At 32.2% G+C, this 23113-nt stretch overlaps 1 protein-coding gene across 1 annotated transcript in view; it reads left to right on the top strand.

Annotated features, from left to right (window-relative positions):
* The window catches only part of Cph (BCL11 transcription factor chronophage), a 123977-nt gene that overhangs the window by 77994 nt on the left and 22870 nt on the right, over positions 1-23113 (top strand). The window contains exons 2-4 of the mRNA XM_088226916.1: positions 17816-17968; positions 18484-18705; positions 19932-20114. Of these exons, the coding sequence (XP_088083042.1) occupies positions 17816-17968; positions 18484-18705; positions 19932-20114 (558 nt within the window). The remainder of the gene's footprint in view (positions 1-17815; positions 17969-18483; positions 18706-19931; positions 20115-23113) is intronic.

Below are 23113 nucleotides of genomic sequence, written 5' to 3'. Positions count from 1 at the left end.
CATAACTTAATGTATATTGACATTATAATTCCCAGATTTTTTTGGGTTATTTACTAATTTGACTATTAATATATGAAAAGAGAACTGTACAACTGTTAAAATAACCGTGGAGTTACGATGCACTCTTAAGAAAGAGAAAATAAATTATTCTTAACTCAAAACAGCCAAATTTATACTTACGACAGTGGACTTCTGGGGGTGCAATTAGTTAGTCTTCAAAATAAAAAAGTTCCGGTAAAAAATCATATTTTGTAATTTTATAACATTAACCCGTTCAAAGGTAATGATACCTCCCCTCGCGAAAAAACTCGCTTATGCAAACTCGCCAAAACGCACCGAAGCGGTGTTTTACAAAGCGTCGACACTTGAGCTAATCTGCGTTACTAACCGACCTACAAAAGGGCCAACTCAGCCTTGCATTGGTAGGACAATAATACTTTTTAGTAGTGAGTGTAAAAAGCCTCGACTATGGGGCTTTTTGTAAAATGCACTCGCCCAGGTCCGCAGCTGATGTTATGGGGAATTTATTCTGGCGAAAAAGGGACAAATTGTATATTTAAATTTATGGGGCTCATCCGGAAACCAATTCCTACTGGGCGAAATGTGAAGAAATACCCGAGAAGGATAGTTAAGAGTGCGGACTGTATGGTTGAGGGGTAAAGTTGCGCAACTCCACCAACCAGTTGTTGCGTTGAGGTGTGACGTGGTGCTGGAACCTGGTGAATAAACTGACGATCGCTTGGGTATGCACTAAAGAACTTCACTAGCTCAATGTTAGATTAGTACTGAAGATTCAATATGTTTGACGGAAGCTAGGAAAATATTGTTAAAAGTTGATCCGAACACGTTCTATTCTTGAATGGATGAAAAAACGAGTTAATTACGGCAATCTTTGCATTTTTCAATCCTTTTTCGACAGCAGGAACCATTTCCTTATACAATTTATAAGACGAGGAACAACACTTTTTAAGTTTTTGATATTTTGGTCTATTGAACCCATTCAGGATAAAAAATGGTTTCGAAAATTGACAAAATGCAATGAACCCGTTTTTGCCGTGTACCTTTCACTTACATTTTTCCTTTCTTATTATTTTTAAACTCATAGCCTTAAAAAGAATATAGCTTAAGCCTTTATTAGGCTTGAAAAAGATTTTAATCTGAAATCATATTTTCTTAAGGGTCAAACTTTAGAGACCTATTACTGGGTATTTGATTTTTTATTAATAAAAGTATTTAGTATAAAATCAAGATAAATTACAAAGGTGTATTCTTGCCACGCGATTGGTGCGTTGATTACCATACTACTTTTGAAGTGTGTACACGCTTCTGAAAAAGGGGCTTTAATACCTAGGTACGTTATAAATATTATTTTGTTATCCAATTTGTAGAATATGTTTTACGTGGATACCCTCATTAGTGGGTCCTTCGTAATATTTTGACAGTTAATTTGAAATTGGATGTTTTTTTTTGTGTTATGAGACTTCTTTAGAAACGGTGCTGTAACGTCGTATAATAAGTTGTGTGCTAAGCAAAAGGTGGCATGTTTTAATATACAGGTATTTCAAATAAAATTTTAAAACATTTATATCTACTATGTTATAATCTGTTTTCCATAATACAAAAAAAATCATATGATTTAGGTCGTTATAACAAAATACGACTTTTTTTTAATAGACAGTTACTCGTATATCCAGTCCTACATTTTATAAAGATTCATGTGACATACAAGGGTTTGAAAAAAAATAAACTAAAAAAACTAGAAATTTAGGTCAAATTAAGCGAACTTCAATAATGTATCTTATTTATTTTAACAGCCCTATTTTTATAAAAGCTCTTTACTAATCAAGCAACTGTAAAAATGAACTGAGATACAAATAGACAAACGAACAAACCACCACGATATTTCCTCGTAGGGGTAGGCAGAGAAGGTAGAAGCCATGTCCCTGTATTAGAAAACAGACCTCAGTTCCTCTGCTATATCACATCTTCTCATGAAAGCGCGATGATTATTCTGACTTTGATATATCCGTCTTCAAGTATTTGTTAGACTTAAATATGCCTTGTTTTCTGCATTCATCAACATCCACATCGGATATCCTTTTAGCCGTTCTTTTGCGTCCATTTGCTACACATGTCCAAACCATCGCAGAATTCCATTCTTGATTTAGTCGATAATGCTTATCTCAGCATTACATACTTTTGCCATACATTCGCCAGCGAAATTGCATTTCGACAGCATTCAGCCTATTTTCATCATAATGAGATTATCCTTATCAATTTTATTTTACTAATAATTTAATTGTATATATAGATATTAGAGCTCTATGACTTGGGTAGTTTAATTTGTCCGTGTAACATAAGAGAAATATTAAATTTATTATATTGTTTACGAATTATTGATTATAATTGGCGAATCGCAAATCAGTGTGCGGTTCAGATTAAACTCCGATAACCCACATGCGCTCGTGACTCAATCGTCATACAATAAGTCGGTACTTTCGCACAGTGTATTTACTTTAGAAATCTAACGGTCAAATTGCATAACCAAACAGATTGCAGAGTTCAAGAAATGTCATAATCGCTCTTAGGATTATCAAACTTTGACAAATTTCCGACAAAAAAAGGGTTTTATTTCTATTTTTCTCTTGTTTTTAATTAAAATTCGTTATTTAATTGCGTCAGTAATTTTTATTCCTTATTAAAAATCATTTAACGAATATTTTTTATATTTTAATGTGACTCAAACTAAAGCAGTAACATTTGATTAGTAAAAAAGTAATGTAAAAAAGTAAAAGTAAAAAAGTTAAAACCATCTTTGAAAACACTGAATTTGATATTATACCCGCTGTTAAGCTTTTAGACGTTCACATTGATGCTGAACTTTTACTTAAAAAACAAATCAGCAAGGCAGTCAGTACTTGTTTGTGCAATGGAATATATGCCGGCTTATTTTAATACATGGAGCGATTGCAGTCCATTCTAAATGCATCTTCCAGGTTAATCTTTGGTGTATCAAAGTACAATCACATTACACCGTTGCTTCAAAGTCTTCACTGACTACATTTTCCAGAAAGGGTCGAGTACAAGCTATGTTGGTTAATGTACAAGACAATACATGGCTCCTCAATACCTTAAGAAACTCTGCGTTCCGAAGTAGCTGGCAAATAGGCGCCTATCTCTACAGTTTCTTGTTTTGCTGAAGGGAAGGTGATATGACCTCATTTACGCAACCAGAGTTCTGAATTTGGTGATAGAGCTTTAACAATAAACGGACCTTTGGCGTGGAATGCTCTACATCTAGAAGTTTGAAATTGTGCAACAGAATAGTTTTGAAAAAAAAAAAAACTTGTTCATTTGTGAAATCGTTTTCTGACTTGAAAAGTGTTACTTTTAAGATATGATTATTAGAATTACAAATTCAATATGTGTGTTATATGATTTTTTTTGAAATTCTGTAAGTAAATAGTCAGTAAGTGTTTGCCTAAATATAATGTACAACGCCCTTGAAGTAATTACTTACGAAAACAGCGCTAGAGAAATTGGCGAAAATTATTCTTAATATTATTTATATTTTACTGGTAATATTTCTTTTTATTTGTATTTTTATATTACCTGTACTCATATAGGTATTTCAATAAATAAAATAAAAACAGTTGAAAAACTAAACTGTTCATTACAGTATTTTTTTAAATCATTATATTTTTAGGAATATGTTTTTTTAAGGGCTGTATTTTCATAAACATGCATTAATCATAATATAAATATTGACTGATATTTTGAAAATGTAAACGGCGCTCTCCGTGATAGAGGTTAAGACTCAAGCATTGAAGGTTCCGGGTTCCTGGGTGTTCTGTGTTGTAATTTATGACTGTAATTGGGCTTCCAGGTCTATTGTGGTACAAAGATTTAAGGAAAATAAAAATCAGTAAAAAATAAAATGAATGTTTGAAAAACTAACTTTATGGTTAATCATTAAAATAAAGTAAATTAAAACAGCTTTCTTTTTAACCACTTATTTATTATTATTTCAATCGACCGGTTACGAAGCTATACAAGCTTCTTTATCAAGGTATAATTAACAATTGAGCTCTATTCTATTTTATTTTATCAATGTTTACTAAATATTACATCTAGAGCTAAAAAATCAAGTATTTTTGTTTTGTAAGGATGGGAAGCATAATAGCTTTGAAACTGGTCGGTAGAAAAAGTAAGTTAAAAACAAAGTTGTTTTTATTTATTTTATTATAAAAATCTGTGTTTAAAATCAAAACTAATTTAATGTTTTTTTTCGGTATTGTTTCTAAATTCTACCGCGAAGGGCAGTTGCGTCGAGCGGGTGGAGCCTTGGGCGTGATGACGTCACGAGCCCTCCAAACTGCGGGTTTGATCTTGAGATTACCGAGTACGTCAGTTTCCGGTCAGTTGAGTTAACGGGTTTGTCGCCAGATGTGACGATAATATTTCAACACACAAAGTGTTAAGAATAGCGTTATCGAGCTTACGCATTTTACATGTGTAGATAAAAGACCCGACGAAAACTATCGTATCTGATAAAATCATGTATGTAATGTCAAATTCTCAAATTAATTGGCACCCTTTTTTCACCAATTTTTATTTTTAACCGCATTGTGTTAAATAAGACACTGCATTGGTTCAATATGTTAAGAGTGTTTAACTTAACATCTGCTTATGTTATTATTACAACTATCATCAAGCCGTTTTACTGTAGGGGTAAGCAGAGAGAATGGACCGCCACACTCGTCTTTCCTTACATACATTCCTAGCTTCTTTCAAATTCATTCGCGATCTTCGGTTGTGTCTGCTTTCGACATGTTAATTTAGTTGTAACAACAATTTTTAGACAATTATTGGGCGGTAATTGATCCGACGCGGCTTTAACATACGTATATGTATTTTTAAAACAAAAGTTCAAATACTGCTGTCTTCCAAAAATGCCTTATTTAAAAAAATGAAGTATTCTGTTGAGGTAAAAACAAATTTCTTCTTATGTATTTTAAAAAGATGAGTGCGTCACACATCGTAAAAATAATACATACCTGTTATATTACTGTGTTAATAATACGCGTCATTTGTACCTACATAGATTAAAAGTACGTAATATATTTAAAAAAAGAAATGGACATTACACTTTGAAAATATTAATCCTCACACCTGTGTCTGTAATTTATGCTTTCCCACTAATTTAAATATTCAAATTTTATATTGGGACAATAGAGAATTTGTCCATTCGAAGGCGACAGCAAAAAACGTAAGTGGATTATCTTTTTAACATAAAGTCGAATCATTGAATAAAAATTCGACAAAAATTCTTGCAGCACCGGCCACAAAAAACGTCATCGAAGGCTACGTTTTAATAAAACATTGTTAAATCGAATATTTGAAATCACAACACAAAAATTTCACAAATTAAAAAATTTTTTTTTTTTTTTTAAAAAAGAAATATTTGCGTTCTTATGATTTACCCAAACATTTAATTTTGAGGGCCATTTTCAACGAGTTGTAAATAACTCACTATTAGAAAATGGAATCGAGTTGGGGTAGAGTGGGATTCGAACCACGGACCTTTGGTCCGTGAGTCCGAGACACTAGCCACAAGACCACAACCCGATTTTTTAATGTTAACGAATTAATAATGTTGATATGTGCAAGCCTTATCTCCGAATTAAAAAACAGCTGTTTTTTTTTATTAATTAGGTTTTAAAAAAAAAATATTTTATCATAATGCATGTATCTTTTGATATGTAATTATGGTTTTTTGGTTCAAAATTATGACCAATATCTTCTTTTGACTAGTCTGTTTTTTGGGGAAGATATTGCTTCTAGCAATAAGTCCGCCAAAGTATTTAATCTTTATATTTGAAGTTTTAAATAAATAAAAGTAAATGACTTTATGGAGAGAGATTAGAGTTCAGTGCTATGGAAAATTATATTTAAATAATGTTTTCTTACACTTGTTAAACACTAGAGGATTAAATTATACGGCGAAGTTTCCTGGAAATGTATGAGAAGTACAATACAAATTATTAAAATAATAACAAACAACTTTGAACGACGTCACAAGTTCTTCTGAATCAATCAATGATAGTGTTGTGATAGGTTTCCGGTTTACAGAAAAACAAATTTCAAGTTATACATTATTTTAAAAACGTAAATTCTGCTCTACAAGATATTGTGTTTGCTTCCACGTTACCTATTATATTATTTTATTTGATTAAAAGCCTTCAAAATGGAATGTCAAGTAGACGAAAGTGAGCATTTACGACACCCGTTTTGTTTGCGTTTAATTGAGGGGATAAGGCTGCCAAAGCGGCTCGCGTTATTTGCGCAGCGTATGGTGAAGATTCTATGAATTATTTACTTTTTTATTATTTGTTGTAAAATAATGAAGGAGAATACGTTATTGACTAATTTGCTGTATTTTTTTTGTTTTTTACTGCTATATTATTTTATTTATATAATTAAATATATTTATAGTTTTAACATTCCGATTTTCTTATTTTTTACTAAAACTAAAATCCAACTAAGCCACTTTCTGTAGCTTGTTGGTGGAGATTTATATTTATACTAACTTATACAATATCTGAATTTATAAAAACAATGAATTTAGAGATATAATTAACAGCCGGAAAGATCAGTAATATACAAATAATAAAACTAATATTTTTTTATTTTTTTTAATACAAGAAAATATATGAAATTGTGTCTTTTTGTTCTCTCTATTTGGAAAAAAACTAAAAAAAAAACGAACAAATATTCTAGTCACTAAAAAATAAGACTTTTTTATGGTCCGAGGAATGCCATGTTTTTCCCTTCGATGAATATTTTTCTTATAATTTTTCTTGATACAATAAAGTACAAATTATGTCCTTTGCTTTTCTGCACATAAATGCTAAGGCTACTTAACAACAGTAAACTCAACTCCTTCCGACAACTCGTTAAACAAAGAGCAATTTTTCTTTGTATTTGGGCATCGTTAAGGAAACTTATAAATAAAATATATTATGTTAAAAAGAACTTGAATTTTATAATTCACTCTTTTTCATTACTCTTAACGTTTTCATGGCTGTGCTGTCAAAATCGTGTCTCTTTTTTAGGAAATAGTCAGTGTAAAAGACACTGGCAGTGAAAAAACAAGTATAGCTTAAGGAAATTTTAAATAATTACATGGTATTCGGAGATATTATATTCTTTTAACAAACAGTTAGCAACAAAAGTGTCCCAATGTGTTTCCCAAAATGCCAAATAAGATTTACTTCAAACCACCAACCTCGGTTCAATTAATTAAATAAGTATATTTATGTTTTTATTATATATGTTAAAAAAGTATCCACGAACTTGTTTAACTATTTTCTATTCAAGAGTAATCATTTTTCAAAAAAATAATTCAGTAAACGTGTTGCAAACAGTTATAATTTATTTTGTAAGTTGATACGTTCTTATTTACAAAAATATAACCTATTAATGTTTTATTTCATGAGCATTGTTATAAAAACAATATTATCGTAAATTACTTTTTACTATAAAAAATACCAAGGTCTTTTTCCTAAAATCGGTAGTTTTTGTTTGAATCGTATTTACAGAACATCAATATTTTCCTGTAAACATAATGCCGAATGTCTGCTACAAAAAATAAAATATATATTTAATTACACAGTCCGAAAAACTGTCGCTCAGTTGAGATATTATTTCAAATAAAGAATTGAAAACTCAAATAGAAGTTCAAATAGTCATGCGAAATAATACACTTTCTACAAACGTAATTTTAATTAGCGAGTAGGTATTCAACGTTGGCACAGTTATGAGTTATGAGTAAACGTTTGACTTTATCTCTGGCCAACCCATTTATACGACAATGTTTATTTTTTAAGTCATATAAATTCTAGTTTTTCTGTGACTTTTAATACCTTAGATCCTTGACTACAATTATCCAGATTAATGACTCAGAAAAAATATGCAAACAAGCGAATAAGAACTTGCGTTGTTAAGTTTTATGACCTGCCACCTGATCACTTTTCACATTTTGTAACATTAATTATTCTGGCATGGATTATGTCATGTCTAAATCCCTGCAACTGTCTCTGTTGAAATATCTATGAATCTTGTTATTTAAAATTTTGTTTACAAAAATACAGACATACCAGAAATATTATAGAGGCGAACTTTTCTTCATCCAGCTAAAGTTTTACGCAAAGCACACATTCTTGTAGCACGCGAACAAAATGACTATCAGAAGCAGGCTAAGCGACATGTGGAAGTAACATTCCTTCTCTATACGCATATGTAAGTTTGAAGGCGTAGCGCTCATCTAGTAAATTTTGAAAAGCGGAAGTATGGAAAGGTGTTTTAGTGCTATGAAAAACTACTGAAAAAGTAACTCCTGCTGAGATTTATCGTCGTTTAAAGGTATAAATTAAGTGCTTGTGAGCCTGGAAAAGCCAAAATTGTTGATAAAACGCGCAGCGGACGTCCGATTACTGCCACAGACGATAAACATCGCAAACTCGTCAACGATTTGATTCAAAATTAACAACAATTAACTTAAAAGCGTATCGTTAATCATGATTTGAACATTCAAGAAACGCGTCGGTCTCTGATCTTGCAACGTAACAACGCTCGTCCATCCACTTTGCGCGCAACTGAAGAGGCTCTGCGAGACCTGAAATTTGCATTTCGGCAGCATTCAGCCTACAAACGTAAGTCTCAGTACCAAGAATATTGATTTATTGTTTAAAAACGCAATACTTCATTGTCTCTAGACAGGCACCTTAGACGTAAGACTAATTTTTGCTGATTACTTTACCTTCATGTAACGGATGAGCGAGGGAAACGATGGTGACGATGAAATTCAAAGTCCATCATAATTTTCGGAAAATCGGAGAATTGTGACGAATTGTTTTCCTAAAGGTGACACACCTGATTACTAATTACAGTGTCCACATATAAATGATGAAATGCAAAGAGATTTGAATTGTAAATGTGGCTAGCAATATAATCCCCAGTAACGTGTAATTACGCGACATTTCTTGCTTTATGACGTGCGGGCGCTAGATAAAGCGGACTCGTATATCTGTCGCTAGTTCCGAGAATAGTGCATTTTAGTGATGCGAATAGAAGAAAACTACAATAATCGAATAACTTGGTTGTTTTTTAAACGAATTTATTTCAAACAATATTTTTATCATTTATTTTATTTGTGAAACCACCAGTTCTACATACGTATTCATAGTTAACATTGGATTTATTGCATGAACTCGGAACGAATAACAGGTTTCCACAAATTGAACAGATAAAATAAACTAAATGTCATTAAATCATTAAATATAACAAATTACCGACTTTTCTATACCCACCGGTTTCAAGATGTGGCCGACTCTTCGTCAGGACGCTATTTAAACTCACATTCAAAACCCACTATACACCTTCATCATAGTTGTGGCACAAAAATATAACACCAACATGCCGATTTGAAATCATATACTTTCAGTAAGCAACCCTTACAAGCATTGGGTTTGAAAAAAGGCATATTAACATTATAACAGTAGATATGTTAAAAAGTTAGTAGACAAGGCTGGATTTCTCTCCCTAGGAATTGTAACCGAGAGGAAAAATATTACTGAGAAGAAAATTTGGAAGACTAGGCATTTAAAAGGCTTATGGGCTGACATTGGCTCGTTTAAGTGACCACTTTACACATTGTGTAAAATTCCGTTTCTTCATTAAAATTGTGGGTTTCGGATATCAGGTGATTCTGAAATGCTGATTAAGTTATTATTTTCGAGACAAATATATATATTTAAAGTCATTCCTATTTAAAATAAAACTTTTATATTAAATACGAAGAACAAAACAAATGGGGTTTTTATTAATTAGAACTAAAAACGAAGAAAAAAATATCCACTAAAATTGTTTTAATGTTCAAAAATAATCATCCACGTCTGTATGTTCTTTCATTCTAAATAAAACATTTATGAATTTTAAGGGCGTACATTAATAACAGATTGAATAAAAATTATGTTTAATAATGAAAGGAACAAAATGGTTTTATTTAAGCATCTAATATAGGTGTCACAAATTATGCTGTTTTAACTATTTTGGTTATTAACTATCCTGTGATTGGTTTTGATGTTAGTTTAATAGTAGTTTTTTAGTAAGCATATACAGCGCGTTCGAATATTTAGCTTTTTGTTTCCTGAACATAGATTCATTGTAGTTTTTGAACTTTTTCTTTTTGAATTATTTTAGGTTTTTGTTGTTTTTTTTCAAATTCTTTACTCAAAAAAAATTGTTTTATAAATTTGTGTCATCAGGAAATTGCTAAATAAAAAGTTATTATTTTCTCAATATGACAAATTTACAAAAATAAAATAAAAGAAAAACAAACTTATTTGCCCTCATAACTATAATATTGAGCTATGTAAAGAAGTAGTAATTTAACACATCTAAGCGGGTAACAACTCTACGCCAAATTGATCCCACGAGTGATTTTTCTGCAAAATGGTGTTTGATATGGTGTAAGATTGCAGAATTTTTGCCGTATAAAAACGAACGGAAGGTAATAATTTATTTTGTATTTGAATATCTACGTAGGTGTCAAAAATGTTGTTGTTTCACCTCTATTTCTTTAGACTTGGAAAAATCGCGACGTTTTCCATCGATCGGTTTCCAATGGTTTTCCACGGTGGGCAATTTATTACTTTTTTATTACACCCATCCTCTCTGTCTGGCGCGTACCCTTGCCACGAGCCAGAGAGGGATGGACACGGCTCTCGGCTCCGTCTGGGATGAGACGGCGCCAATATAGGTACGCGAGGTAATAACTAATCTATATTGTAATGTGACCGACCAATAACGTATCGTCTTACCAATAACGGCGAAGAAATCCTTTCAAATTCTTGATTTCGAGAAAGCGAGTTCCTTTGTTTCTTAATTCGAAATGAAACAAAACAAGTCTCTTTTTCCACCTGGAACAAATTCAACTTTCTTTCCTTTTTTAAAAATAAAGTAACACGATACTTATTCATTGAATCTGATGGATAAAAATAATTTCGCATGAGTCCGGGTGGATGGGTTACACAGCTATTTGTTTGTGTGTGAAATAGAATCAGAATTCTTGACGAGAATTTTCGAACAACTTACTCTTAGATAAAAATCCTAAAAAATAAAATCTTTTATGGAAAAGTCTGCCCCGTATACTGCTGGCATGAGCAAAAAGGCAGTTTTTTGCCAAAAATAACAAAATAAGTTAAGTATAAGGAAATGTTCTGCAAGAAATTTTGAACCATTTGATATGTAGCAAAAAGCAGTAAAAAAAATTATTTCAGAACGAAAAACAGTATGATGTTTTTTAAGTTATTAAGTTTTTTAAACGATAACACAATTTCTACAGATCTATAAGAAAAAACTTAGGTTAGATATGACACACACAGGTTTTAAGATTTAGAAACAATTTACATGCTTTGTTTTTACTTATGATAAAATACAGTTTTTTTCAAATTTGCATCAAGTTGATTAATACTAAAAAGTGTCATATCTCAAAATATGACTTGCAAATAACTGACTTTTTGCATTTGAAAGTATGTTGGCACGTATTTAAACCAAACTTGAGGTTCTGGGTTTGGTTCCTAGGAAGTAGGAAAGTCAGTAGTAAATTCCTGTTTGTAAGACAGTTTTGCACTAAAATATCTTACTGTCAATGCAATGCCCTATGTACCATCAGGTGCAAAAAAAAAGTTTAATATATATTCGTTTTCATGCAATTTTAGACTAATATTAGAAAATGGATAGTTATTTGGTCTATTTTTTTTTTGAGAAGAGAATATTGAAGTTTAGGCATTTACAGAGCTTAATACGTGCGGGAGCAGAAACAGTGACAATATCAGTAAAACATATACCGACCTGCCTAAGTTTGGAAATCCTCAATTCAAGTACTCCTTGTTTAAAACTTATCAAAGCGCTCTGCGTCCCTTTTTACGTCTGCATTTTTTATGTAAAATTGTTTATTAATTAAACAGGTGTTTTAAACTAGGTTCTTGTGGAACCGTATTGAACTAAGGACCTTAGCGAGGTAGCCAAATGTGTTGCCTATGACCAGTAGTATCGTCCGAAATAAAAAAGTACCAGAGCGCACCGCCACCACTTTGGTGAAGTGGTAGGGAAGTGGGAGGGGCGAGGAAGGGTGGACACATGTTTAGACTTTTGCCAGTTATCGGCAATAAATACGTTTGTTGTTATTTCGAACTGTTTGAAGAGACTTAAGTAGATATATTTTTGAAAAGTAATATTTGTTCCTGACTAGAGCCGGAGCGCCGCTCCGCTCAGATAAAAAGTGGCGGAGCGCCGCTCAGGTGCGCTCCGGCTCGACTACACCACTGCCTATGACACTATTAGGTGGACTCAATTGTTAATCGATAATGTATTACCGACTAAATTAAGTCAATAAGACCGTTTTCAACTGTATTAAATAATTTAAAAATTAAAATTAAATATTCTAGTTTAGTGAAAAACTGTATCAACAAACATCGACAAATCTCTTACATCGATACGAGTCTCAGTATCAGTAATGTCAGTTGCAGCGCATAAAAGTATATCACAATAAACTAATTAATTTTTTGAAATCATTAACACCTCATTTTTAAAAATATCTTTGAACTGACGAATCTGTTTCACAATCGCCCCAAAGCAAACACCAGCAGACGTGGCGACCATTGTGCGGCCGCCGAAGCCACCCCCCGCCCGCCGCCTCCCTCCCTGCATTCCCCTCGCCATGCACCCACGAGCTCAGAACATTTGGACATGTGTTATTGTAATGATAAATATTGTAATTACCGCTGAGGCGAGTGTTACCTGTATCACCTCCCCACTCTTAAAGGCGATAGCTTTATTTGGGCCGGTAGGGTTGGCAGCTAGAAAATAAAACTTCATAATATTTTTTTATTGAAAACAGGGCTTTGCGGCGTCATATATGTCATAGATGTCTTCCTACAGAAATACTTATTATGCAAAAAATACATAATCGGCTCAGTTTACGATACATTAATTTTCAATAAAAATATTTTTGCTTACTGTTTATGTTGCAAAATTGCTATTTGTTTATGAGAAAGAATGGCCATATCCGATATAAGCCCTCCATATAATTTATTTACAACTCGTTGAAAATGGCCACCAAATTTGAAATATTTGGATAAATTTTATAAGGACGCTAATATTTATTTTTCTTTTAATAAACGAAAAAAAAATTCCTGAACCAAAAATGAAGTTGTAAATTTAAATTTACTACAGATTTTTTTAAGCGTTTTTGTCGCCATTACAGGATTGTTATCTTTTACCGGCACAAAGCGGTGGACAACCCTACAATTTCATGTAGGTTTTTATGAGGTTATTGTTGCAGAATGTCGGGTGGTAAGCATATCATTATCTGTACGTAAACCGGCGACAATTGTTATGCCTCACCCGTTGTTATCTGACGAGTCACTTTTTTGTTCAAATTTCTTAATGTCAAATAAGTTTTTATTCAAATTTGTACTTACAACACTCCGCGTGTCAGCTGGGCTTTTAAGAGAGGTCATTTTTTCACTAAGATTTTTTTGTTCGTCATAAAATAATTTTTCATGATATCAAAATACATGGACAGTATTTTAGGTAACTTGAATTTAAATGTTTTTAGACTTACGAGTACAAGACAGAGTAGAATACTTTCTCAGTTACGAAAATTTCTTGAGTAGGGGTTAAAGATCCGATAAATAATTCTCCAAACTTAAATTAGTAAAAATATTTCGAGACACTGGACTCGCCTGTCTCTATACAAATTTCGCTATACACGGCGCTCCACGTCCTTTAAAAATAATTCTTATAGTACATTTATTTATTTGTCAGAAGTAGACAAACTTTGAGCTAGACGCACGTCAGTTTGAATTGCTTTTTTTTTAATATACGGAGGGATAATTACTATGTGACTGTGACCGGCTAGTGTTAAACCTTATTGCTAGGTAATTTATGCATTTAGTTGCCATATCTGAGGTATCAGAATGTATTCCTTTATTCCTGGCGAGTTTTTTTTATTATTTTTTTTAATGAAATATTTGCGTTCTTATGATTTACCCAAATATTTTGAAGACCATTTTTTACGAGTTGTAAATAAAATACTATTAGAAAATGGAATCAAGTTGGGGTAAAGTTGGATTCGAACCACGAAACTTTGGTACGTGAGTCGGAGACACTAGCCATAGGACCACAACCCGATTTATGAAATGTAAATGTTGAAATGAAAATTTTTGCAAATACCTTAGTAACTTCATCAGGGGAGATTTTTATGTTTTTTTTTTTTATATATTTAAATGTTTTTTTTTCTTACAATAAACATAATAATAAAACAGAGTATTAAAAAAATAAAGCATAATTACATATCAATGAAATAAATATTAAAAGAAAGATAGTAAGCATAATTACATATCAATGAAATAAATATGAATAGAAAAATAGTAAACAAAAAAATCCAAGAAAGGCATGACCTGTTTGTAGGTATACAAGAAAATGATAATGAATTTTTGCTCCTATAATAAACAATGGACAGTTATAATATTTTTGTATAACATAAGAAAGAAAAAATAAAATATTCTGTAAAAGATAATATGGTATTTTTCTTTTTACAGTAATTAAAAAAGGAAATAAAAAATATTTTAAATAAACACAAAAATATTCCTTATAATAGGGCACAAAATAAATCATAGAAAAAAAGAGTTCATATCTTTAGTTTGAATCCCTGATAGTGCATGTTTTTTTAAACGAAGGAAAATTTTGAATGTTTGGAATCAATACTTTTATTTCTTTTCAACCCTGCCAAGAATCAAACCCAGGATCTCAAGCATGATAAGCGAACGCGCTAACCTCTACACTGAAAGATGGATTTAACACAACACGATTTATTTTTTTAGGAAATTGCCGTAAACTGCAAAAAAAAATGTTTAAATTAATATAGACAGTTATGGCAAATGGAAAAAGGGTTATTTGCAAAAGAACTGTAACACGCGAATGATTTCGGGACAGTAGGGGAAAGATAAACCATTAATTTGGTCGTAAATCAGTTTAAGAGTACCTGAGTAATTAAAACAACCGCTTGATAATTTAAGAATGTTTTGTTACAATGAGTTATTCCGATCTAAATTTCTTACAACCTTCTCATTTTTTTTTTCTTTTTGCTGCAACAAATTGGTCGACGATTACCTAAATTGTTCTATCCAAGTCATGTTTTATTTTATTTTATGTCAATTTTATCCAAGGTGATAAAAATGCATCATTACTTAGTTGATTACTAGCCACGACTTTCCTTTAATTATTTCGTTTTTGTAATTAAAAGATGACGACTGGAACATAATAATTTATATGTTTGTGTACACGGTCATTTTAATATCCTCCTTATCAGCTAATGTTATTTTATTAAAATACCCGCAGGTGAAAATCCACTTTAGTCGGTCGATAATTTTCAAATCACCTACATGTTAGAAAAAAACGATATTTTTGAATTAGCTACAACAATTCTATCTGGCGTCTTGTTTATTTAAAAAATATTATAAATATATAAAATAAACTCTCGTATATCTAATCTTTAAATAACTTTAAAAATATGTGTTAAGTTCAGATTAAGTTTATTTTAAGAAAAATACACACTTCTTTCTTATGCTTCCCTTAAATTCGTGATTTTTTATTTTTTTAAATATATTTCGATACAATATTCAGACATTGACAAAGTTTAAAACTAATAAAAATATTATACGATTATTTAATAATTTTTCATAGAAATAAGGGTTTGTTGCCGTTTGCCAATGCGCATTAGTAAGTAAATTTATTTTTTATAAACAATAACGATAATATTTTTTGGAAATTTTAATCCATTTCGTATAAACTAAACAATTTAATGAACTTTCCAGAGTTTTGTGAAATTTCAAAATTTGGATGGTAAAAACGTTAGTCGTAAAACTATATAATATGGAAAAAATCTCAAACTATCTGTTACACGTGGTATGTAACTAACTGAATATAGTGAGGTTTGAGTACTCAATATTATAATTTGAATTAATATTGATGATTAAACGGTATGTTGCAGAATTGCAAGGTTCACAGAAAGAATTGCGAGTAACAAAAAAAAAAAAACATTTTGTGGTGTTTCACAATAATTAGAGTAACATTTTAAATGTCTTCTTTAAAGTGTATTAATTTATCATATCTAATAAAGTTATGTAACTTTTAAGCTTAGATTTTTTTTTTCAATATCTCCGAGTGTTCAGTTGAAATATTATTAAATGTGTTTCATATTTTGGACAACAAACGCTATTGAAAAATTCAAAGTTTTTTGTCATTATCTTTTGAAAGTTAAAACAAATAGCAGTTTCCTGTCTATCTAGTCCAGTGTGGACGCCACAATACGACCGGTAGAACTGTTTGCCAGAACTTAATAATGGACGGTGAAGAAAAGCAGCGAATAAAAGGTAAAATATAACTAGTAAACACACCGCTTCACCACCATTTGTTTAGCGAGCACAGAGCAAACATGTCCGTTTATGTACACAGTATCGCCGTCTGTAAATATGTGGATCTTTTCCTCACACAATACAAGTAGCTCGCGTACTGAGTATTCCGGCAGCCTGTTCCTAAATTATATAGAAATACAGACAATACCCTCTGACCACACCGTACACCTGATGCCACCAGCTTTTTTAATTCAAAAGACATCGTTTTAATGTTTTCTAAAGGTCGTGTTTTAAAAATATACTCTATATTCTATATGAGTATTTTTCACGTAAAATTAACGGCGCACTTAGTGCAGTAATTGCTAATAAAAATATGTCAATCGAAACGAGACTGGCAGTGCACAACTGGGTTTAAGTAACTGAATCATGGAAATGGCAGTGGAAGGATGGAAATAGAGTGAACGCGGTCGAAAAGCGGTGTATTAGACGAATGTGTGGGAAATCAATGTATGACAGGGTTAGGGATAAGTTTGTTGTGACTCCTGGGATTACAAAAAAAAATGTATGTATGATAATTGAAATCAGGCTTGAGTGCAAGTCTGAGGCTGGTGTAATTGATAAGATTACGAAAGAGTCACTGAGATGGTTTGGTCATCTAGAACGAATGGACGACGAATAATGATAAAACTTATATATATGGCGAGAACGAATAGTAACATAGGACTAGGACGACCAAGAGAAACGTGGTATGATCAAAATTTCAAGTCTGATCCTGTCAAAACCAGGCACAATCGAAGGGCGTATATGACAATATGTTGGTATGCCTGTGGAGGAAGCTAGGAATGTATATCAGGATATACGTGTGAGGCGGTTCATTCTCTCTGCCTACATCTATGAGGAAATGGCGCGATGGTAGTAGTAGTACTAGTAGAGTATAAATGTATGTCTCGTCATCATCTTTTTAACTAACCGATTTAATTAAATGGAAAAATAATATTTACTGCTTAAATATCAACTCTACAATTGTGATAATTTTGTCGACTTTCAAATAAACAAAATTTTATCTCCGAGTGTAACATCTACGTGTGAGCGAGGTAACTTCAAATGTATATTAAATGATGTCATAACATTTTGGCTTGTCACACAACTCTGTCAACGCTACCCTTATGATCAATTTTTTTTTTCAAAATACAGTATTTCTGGATCTTCAGTTTCATCTTTTAAATTATCTGCTTTATTTTTTGCCTTTCTCAATTACTAAAATGAATAATCATGTGAACAATTTTTTTTATTGGTAATTTTTTTAACAATGCCTTTTTTCCTTTTTGCAGCGGACGCAGATAGCGCCGAAGGAGACTCCGCGCAGGATCTTCTGACTTGTGGTGGGTGTCAGAAGGCTTTTGCTCTGGCTGACATCGTCCGCTTTATCCAACACAAAGTGCTCGCATGCAACAAGGAGAACTTCTCTCAGTGCTTTCCACAAGGTAACTAACTCATTGGGATTATGCACCAGAGAAAAATATGTCAAGATCGAAATATTTTTTTTCCAAATGAAGAAACCTCCGACTGTTAATTTGATATTAAAAATAACCGCTTATTTTTGTCTACTGTCTTTGTTATACGAACATTTTTTGGTTTCATTTTCTATCAAATTATCTTCTCCGAGTACAGACAAAATAATATTATCTGCTTAAATTTCAAAAATACAAACAAAACGATTTTATCAGCTTAAATTTCAAAAGATACGAAAATCGCTTTAAATCTAATTCTGTTTAAAATACGTGAACGTATGAAGATTTAAAAAGGTAATTTAAACAAAAAAAAGCCTCAAAAATGGCACCAGTGGAAGCATTTCAAAGCAATGTTATAATATTAACCAGACCTCTGAATTTGACCTATTAGTTAACATCTTTTATTTTTTCAAACTGGAATAAATTCAAATAGCTTAAATTTTCTTCTGAGCAATATGTTATTAATTATTTGAACTTTTATTTTTCAGGACCTAATGCTGATCGTGATAGTGACGATGGAGGTAGACCGCTCGGGGTGGCCAACGCTCGCCGTCAGTCCATCTCAGCCCCGATGGGTGGAGGGACTCGCTCTGGCAAGACGGGAGCCGCCCGCGTTCACACTCCTCCGCCCGCATCACCAGCCCTACTGGCGCCTCATCACCTGCAGCAGGACGGCGCCGCCTCGAGCACGCCCAAGAGACTGCACGATGGTCAGTATTCAACATTTTTACCTAATCACTATATTGGAAGAAGGCATAGCCTGCACACATAGCGACGTAAAACGTTTTGAATTTTTGACATAAAAGCGGTTAATAAAATTATGAGTTTCTTCACTATCTTAAAGTGGCCTCATCTTTATATTTCATTACGTTCCGACGGTCAAACTGTATTCTGAAGATAGCAGTATTGAGTAATTATATCTGTATTTGCAGTATACTGAATTTTTAATTCGTCTTGTGATCAGCTTTGGGAATTTATTAGGAAAAAGATGAAATTTTAAAAAAAATTGCTCAGAAATAGATTTCTTCAAAAGCCTCTTTTGAAACAAAGTAACAAAGAGCAGTTGTAGTAAAATATAGCAATAACGTATCTTAAAAATGTGAATTAGGTAGGTATCTTACATTAAACGGCCAATGATGGTATTCCAAGCGCTCTCGCGGCCGTGTTATCTTGTGTATTTACATACAAAATACAAGAGAAAAACTGTTTTCTCGTGCTGCGAGAGTGTTTAAGAATAGCATCCCAGGCTCATTGATTTATGAAAAGGTTTTAGTGTCGAAAAATCCGTTTTTTAATGATGTTACTAAACGAAAGTCCTAAAATTACAAATATCCAATTCCAAGGCTGAATAATTACAACACCGATAATGAATTCAACTACACACTCGTTTACAGTTAATCACTAATTTATTGACACGCTAGTATTTATTTTGCAACAAAATGATCGCCTGTTGAACAAAAAAGCAGACAGGAAATTAAATACGAAATGCAAATGCCGAGTAAAATGGCCACAAAATATTTTTCAAACAGAAGCCAACTGAGTCAATAAGTGATCACATGTTGACCGGTCTCATGCATCCAACTGTGATACAAACGATGAGTTATCATTTAAAGTGGAAAATTATCTTCCCATCCTTTGGAACCAGAAATTCAAATACGTAACTTGCTTTGAACAGTCGAGCAAACACCGTAACCAAAATTTCGAATAATTTCTAATTTTCCAGTAGATTTTTTCTTTCCATTAGCAAAATACTTCCGTAAAGTATTTATCATCTATGTGATACTACTGACGATTTTATGTCATTTTGAGTTTTAATAATAATATACCATTATAGTGTAATTCACTTTAGTTTTAAGTAAAATTTAGTTTCGTGACATTTACTTAAACAAAAATTCATTATTTGACAACCTTTTTAATGTATTCAATTCGGTTTTAGATGGTGATTCCAACACTCCAAAAAGGCGAGCATCCAGCTCCCCAATTGCGTCTAGCTCCCTCGAGGAAGACGTAAAGCCACAAATCAAACAAGAACACCCCATGGATACCAGTTCTTCACCTGAAGATGGAAGAAAAACAAGAGCTGAAGTTGCTGATGCTGAATCCAACACAATGCATAGTGGTGAGTAATTTATTAATAAATTTGAAACAGTACATTGAATCAGATTCACTTTCAAATAATCTCACACGTTCTATCGTTGTTTTTCTGGTATAATTTTTATTTTAGTAAAATTTTTAATGATTTATACCATGTTAGAATTGTAAATGATGTTTTTTAGGTTAGGTGAGAGGTTTTTTACAACTGCCGTAGGCTCCAAACAGAACAAAAACCGTACAGGTGTATTATGGGTGTCATGGTCTCAATTTATTCATGACAAACAAGTGTCCATAATTTAACTAGAACAAAGCTTTCGATTCATCCGCGCATTGATTTTTTATATTATCAAAAGACGGTGGTTTACTGCTTTTGGATTCTTTAATATGTATATTAATTACTTTTGTAATGTAATTTACTTTTACATCGCTAAAATAAATTTATTACCAAATAAAAACAAAACGTTAATCGCTTGATAAAAAAAGACCTACAACGGTAATCTTTGAAATTATTAATCATTCAAATTCAATAGAAAACGACACTCCTTCATTTTAGTGAACAATTTATTGTTTTTTTGCGAATTTAAGACTATCTTCTTGATAAGACATAATTTAGACGTGATCAATTAAATTTCCAAAGGATTAATATTATCCTTTGAAATATAATTTCTAGGATGAATTTCACCCACGTTATAAAGGTTTCAGCACTTTTGCTCATAAAAATATACCGATTAAGGTATCTCGTACGCCAGAAGAGTAAATTTTACTAGTAAACCTGCCAAGAGGGAAATATCACAAACTACGAATACCAATAAAAATATATGAAATGGATTTAGAATAATTAATTGTATTTTCAAAATTAATATGGATATGGTTGAGAAATGTTTTCATACATAAATTTAATAAAGACTTTTTTTAATACGCCACTAGAAAAACACGGCATGTTTGGCCTTGATAGTTGTGACGTCGAGATTTATGATAATTTTCTTAAAAAATGGCGGGTCGTGGCCAATTAAATAGCCGTTTTTGCGGGAATTAAAATTTACAAATTTAAAAATTATTTTAATGCTACTAATTAGTAATAAAATATTTTTTTTGCTGGACAGTATTTTATAGATCTTTATCACTTTGTAATATTTTTTTTTTAAAGTGATATTTCCCCATTGCAGGTCATCAGCCCTTTTTAATGCCTAGACTTTAATACTCCCCCCGCAAAAATATTCTTTATCACTTTTTTATGCACTTTTTTTATTACCTTTGTTTGTTTTATAATATAATAACGCCAGTAACATAAGTGGCAGTATTTACCCCATTTTTCCTCTCATATAACCCTTTCAGTGTCGCGTATCCACGGTTGACAGTGATATCTAATTTTAAACCCTTTCGGCCGCCTGTTTGGCCCCGTACATTATCTTATTGTCGCGTCACTCACAGCTTTCGTTTGTTTCGTTCGCAGTACCGCATTGCCCGAAAACAACAAACACCATTTTTTAAATTCTGTATGTAAATAAAAAAAAATTCATCGATATTTTTTTACCAAAGCAGACAAATATTTTCAAATACAAAATCATCGACAAATATTTTTAGAGATGCTGATTTTTTTTGAAAGGGAAATGTGGAAGTCGTCTGATTGGGCGTATCATCTATCGTCGATTTGTTTAAGCGATCTTTACTCACTGTTCATCATTCTTGTTTGCCTTAGTTAGTATGTCTTTTTTTTTGATTCAGAGAAAATGCAAATAAATAATCACTTTAACATTTTAAATGAAATTCCAGTTTGATGGGTTGACGATCACGTATTAAAAAAAAAAATAATGTCAAAATGGAATCGTCCAATTTTTCGTTTTTTAAATAAACAAAATAAGCGGACTAAATCTGTGTTTAATTTTAAAATTAAAATTATGATCGAGTTTTGCAAAATAAACATCAAAATAATAAATGAATCCATTTTATTGCTTAATTCGTGATAAAATAGTGAACATGTTGAATTATAGTACATACGAGCAAATTCACACCTGGTCAAAATAAAATTCAAAGAAAGCTGTCGATAAATTTCTTCTTCTTCAGCCTTGTTCTATCCACTGCTATTCCAAAGGTTTCCACTCCTCTCTACGCCCCGCTTTTGTCCATGATCAACCGGCTATCGGGGCAATGTCGTCGGCCCATCTTTTTTGTGGCTTTTCTACGCTTTTTTTATTTGCCAATGGTCTTTACTTTATATTCTGGGTGTCCACCTGTCGTAATTTTATCTCACTAAGTGTCCTGCCCGTTGCCATTTTAATTTTGCTGTACGATCCTTGATATCTACGCCTCCGGTTCTGCACCAATAAATTGCAACAAAAAAACCGTTCACAAACTTAAATCCCTTGGTAAAAAAATCTTATATCTTGTGATCATAAGTGTTTTTAAAAAAAAATATATATTGAGTATTTTTATTGCAAATTTTGCTGTATGTAATTAATAGGGTATGTGCATGTAACTGCTGCAAAATGGCAATCGTATGACATATTTGAAATATTTTAAATAGAACTTGTTGAAAGTATAACACTACGAAAAAAAGTTTTAATTTTTTTTTTGCCGTGCATTTTTCTCTGACCACTCGTTACTGTGTGTACTCGCTACTCGCCCTCCCATTGGTCCGCTGGGCGGACGCAGAATGAAAAGCGAAAACAATAATGTATTCTTCTACCTTCGCCCGTATACTCGTACATCGCGCTGCATACAGTATATACACGTAGGTCGCATGTTATTTTCAACGCTTTCCTAGATAAGGGCATTCAATCTATCCTCTGCCTATTCTGTGCTCCTGATCCATTGTTCACAATCCGTTACTGTGCAGACCACCAAAATAAAAATTAAAAACAAACATACAATAGTATTAAATTTACCATCATCACTATTAACGTATGTGCGCCTAATGGTGAAAGGGCACTGGATACGTGAAGGCAAAATCAGGGTGAAAGTCATTCGCATTAAGCAGCAGTATTTGTAGAAACTACAATATGTTGCAGTTAAAAAGCAACATTA

The sequence above is a fragment of the Micrasema longulum genome, unplaced genomic scaffold, assembly GCF_059751315.1.
Source record: "Micrasema longulum isolate JH-2025_06_02 unplaced genomic scaffold, ASM5975131v1 h1tg000472l, whole genome shotgun sequence".
Classification (NCBI taxonomy): Eukaryota; Metazoa; Arthropoda; class Insecta; order Trichoptera; family Brachycentridae; genus Micrasema; species Micrasema longulum.
The sequence above is the reverse complement of the archived record's forward strand: the minus strand, read 5'-3'. Positions and strand labels throughout refer to the sequence as shown.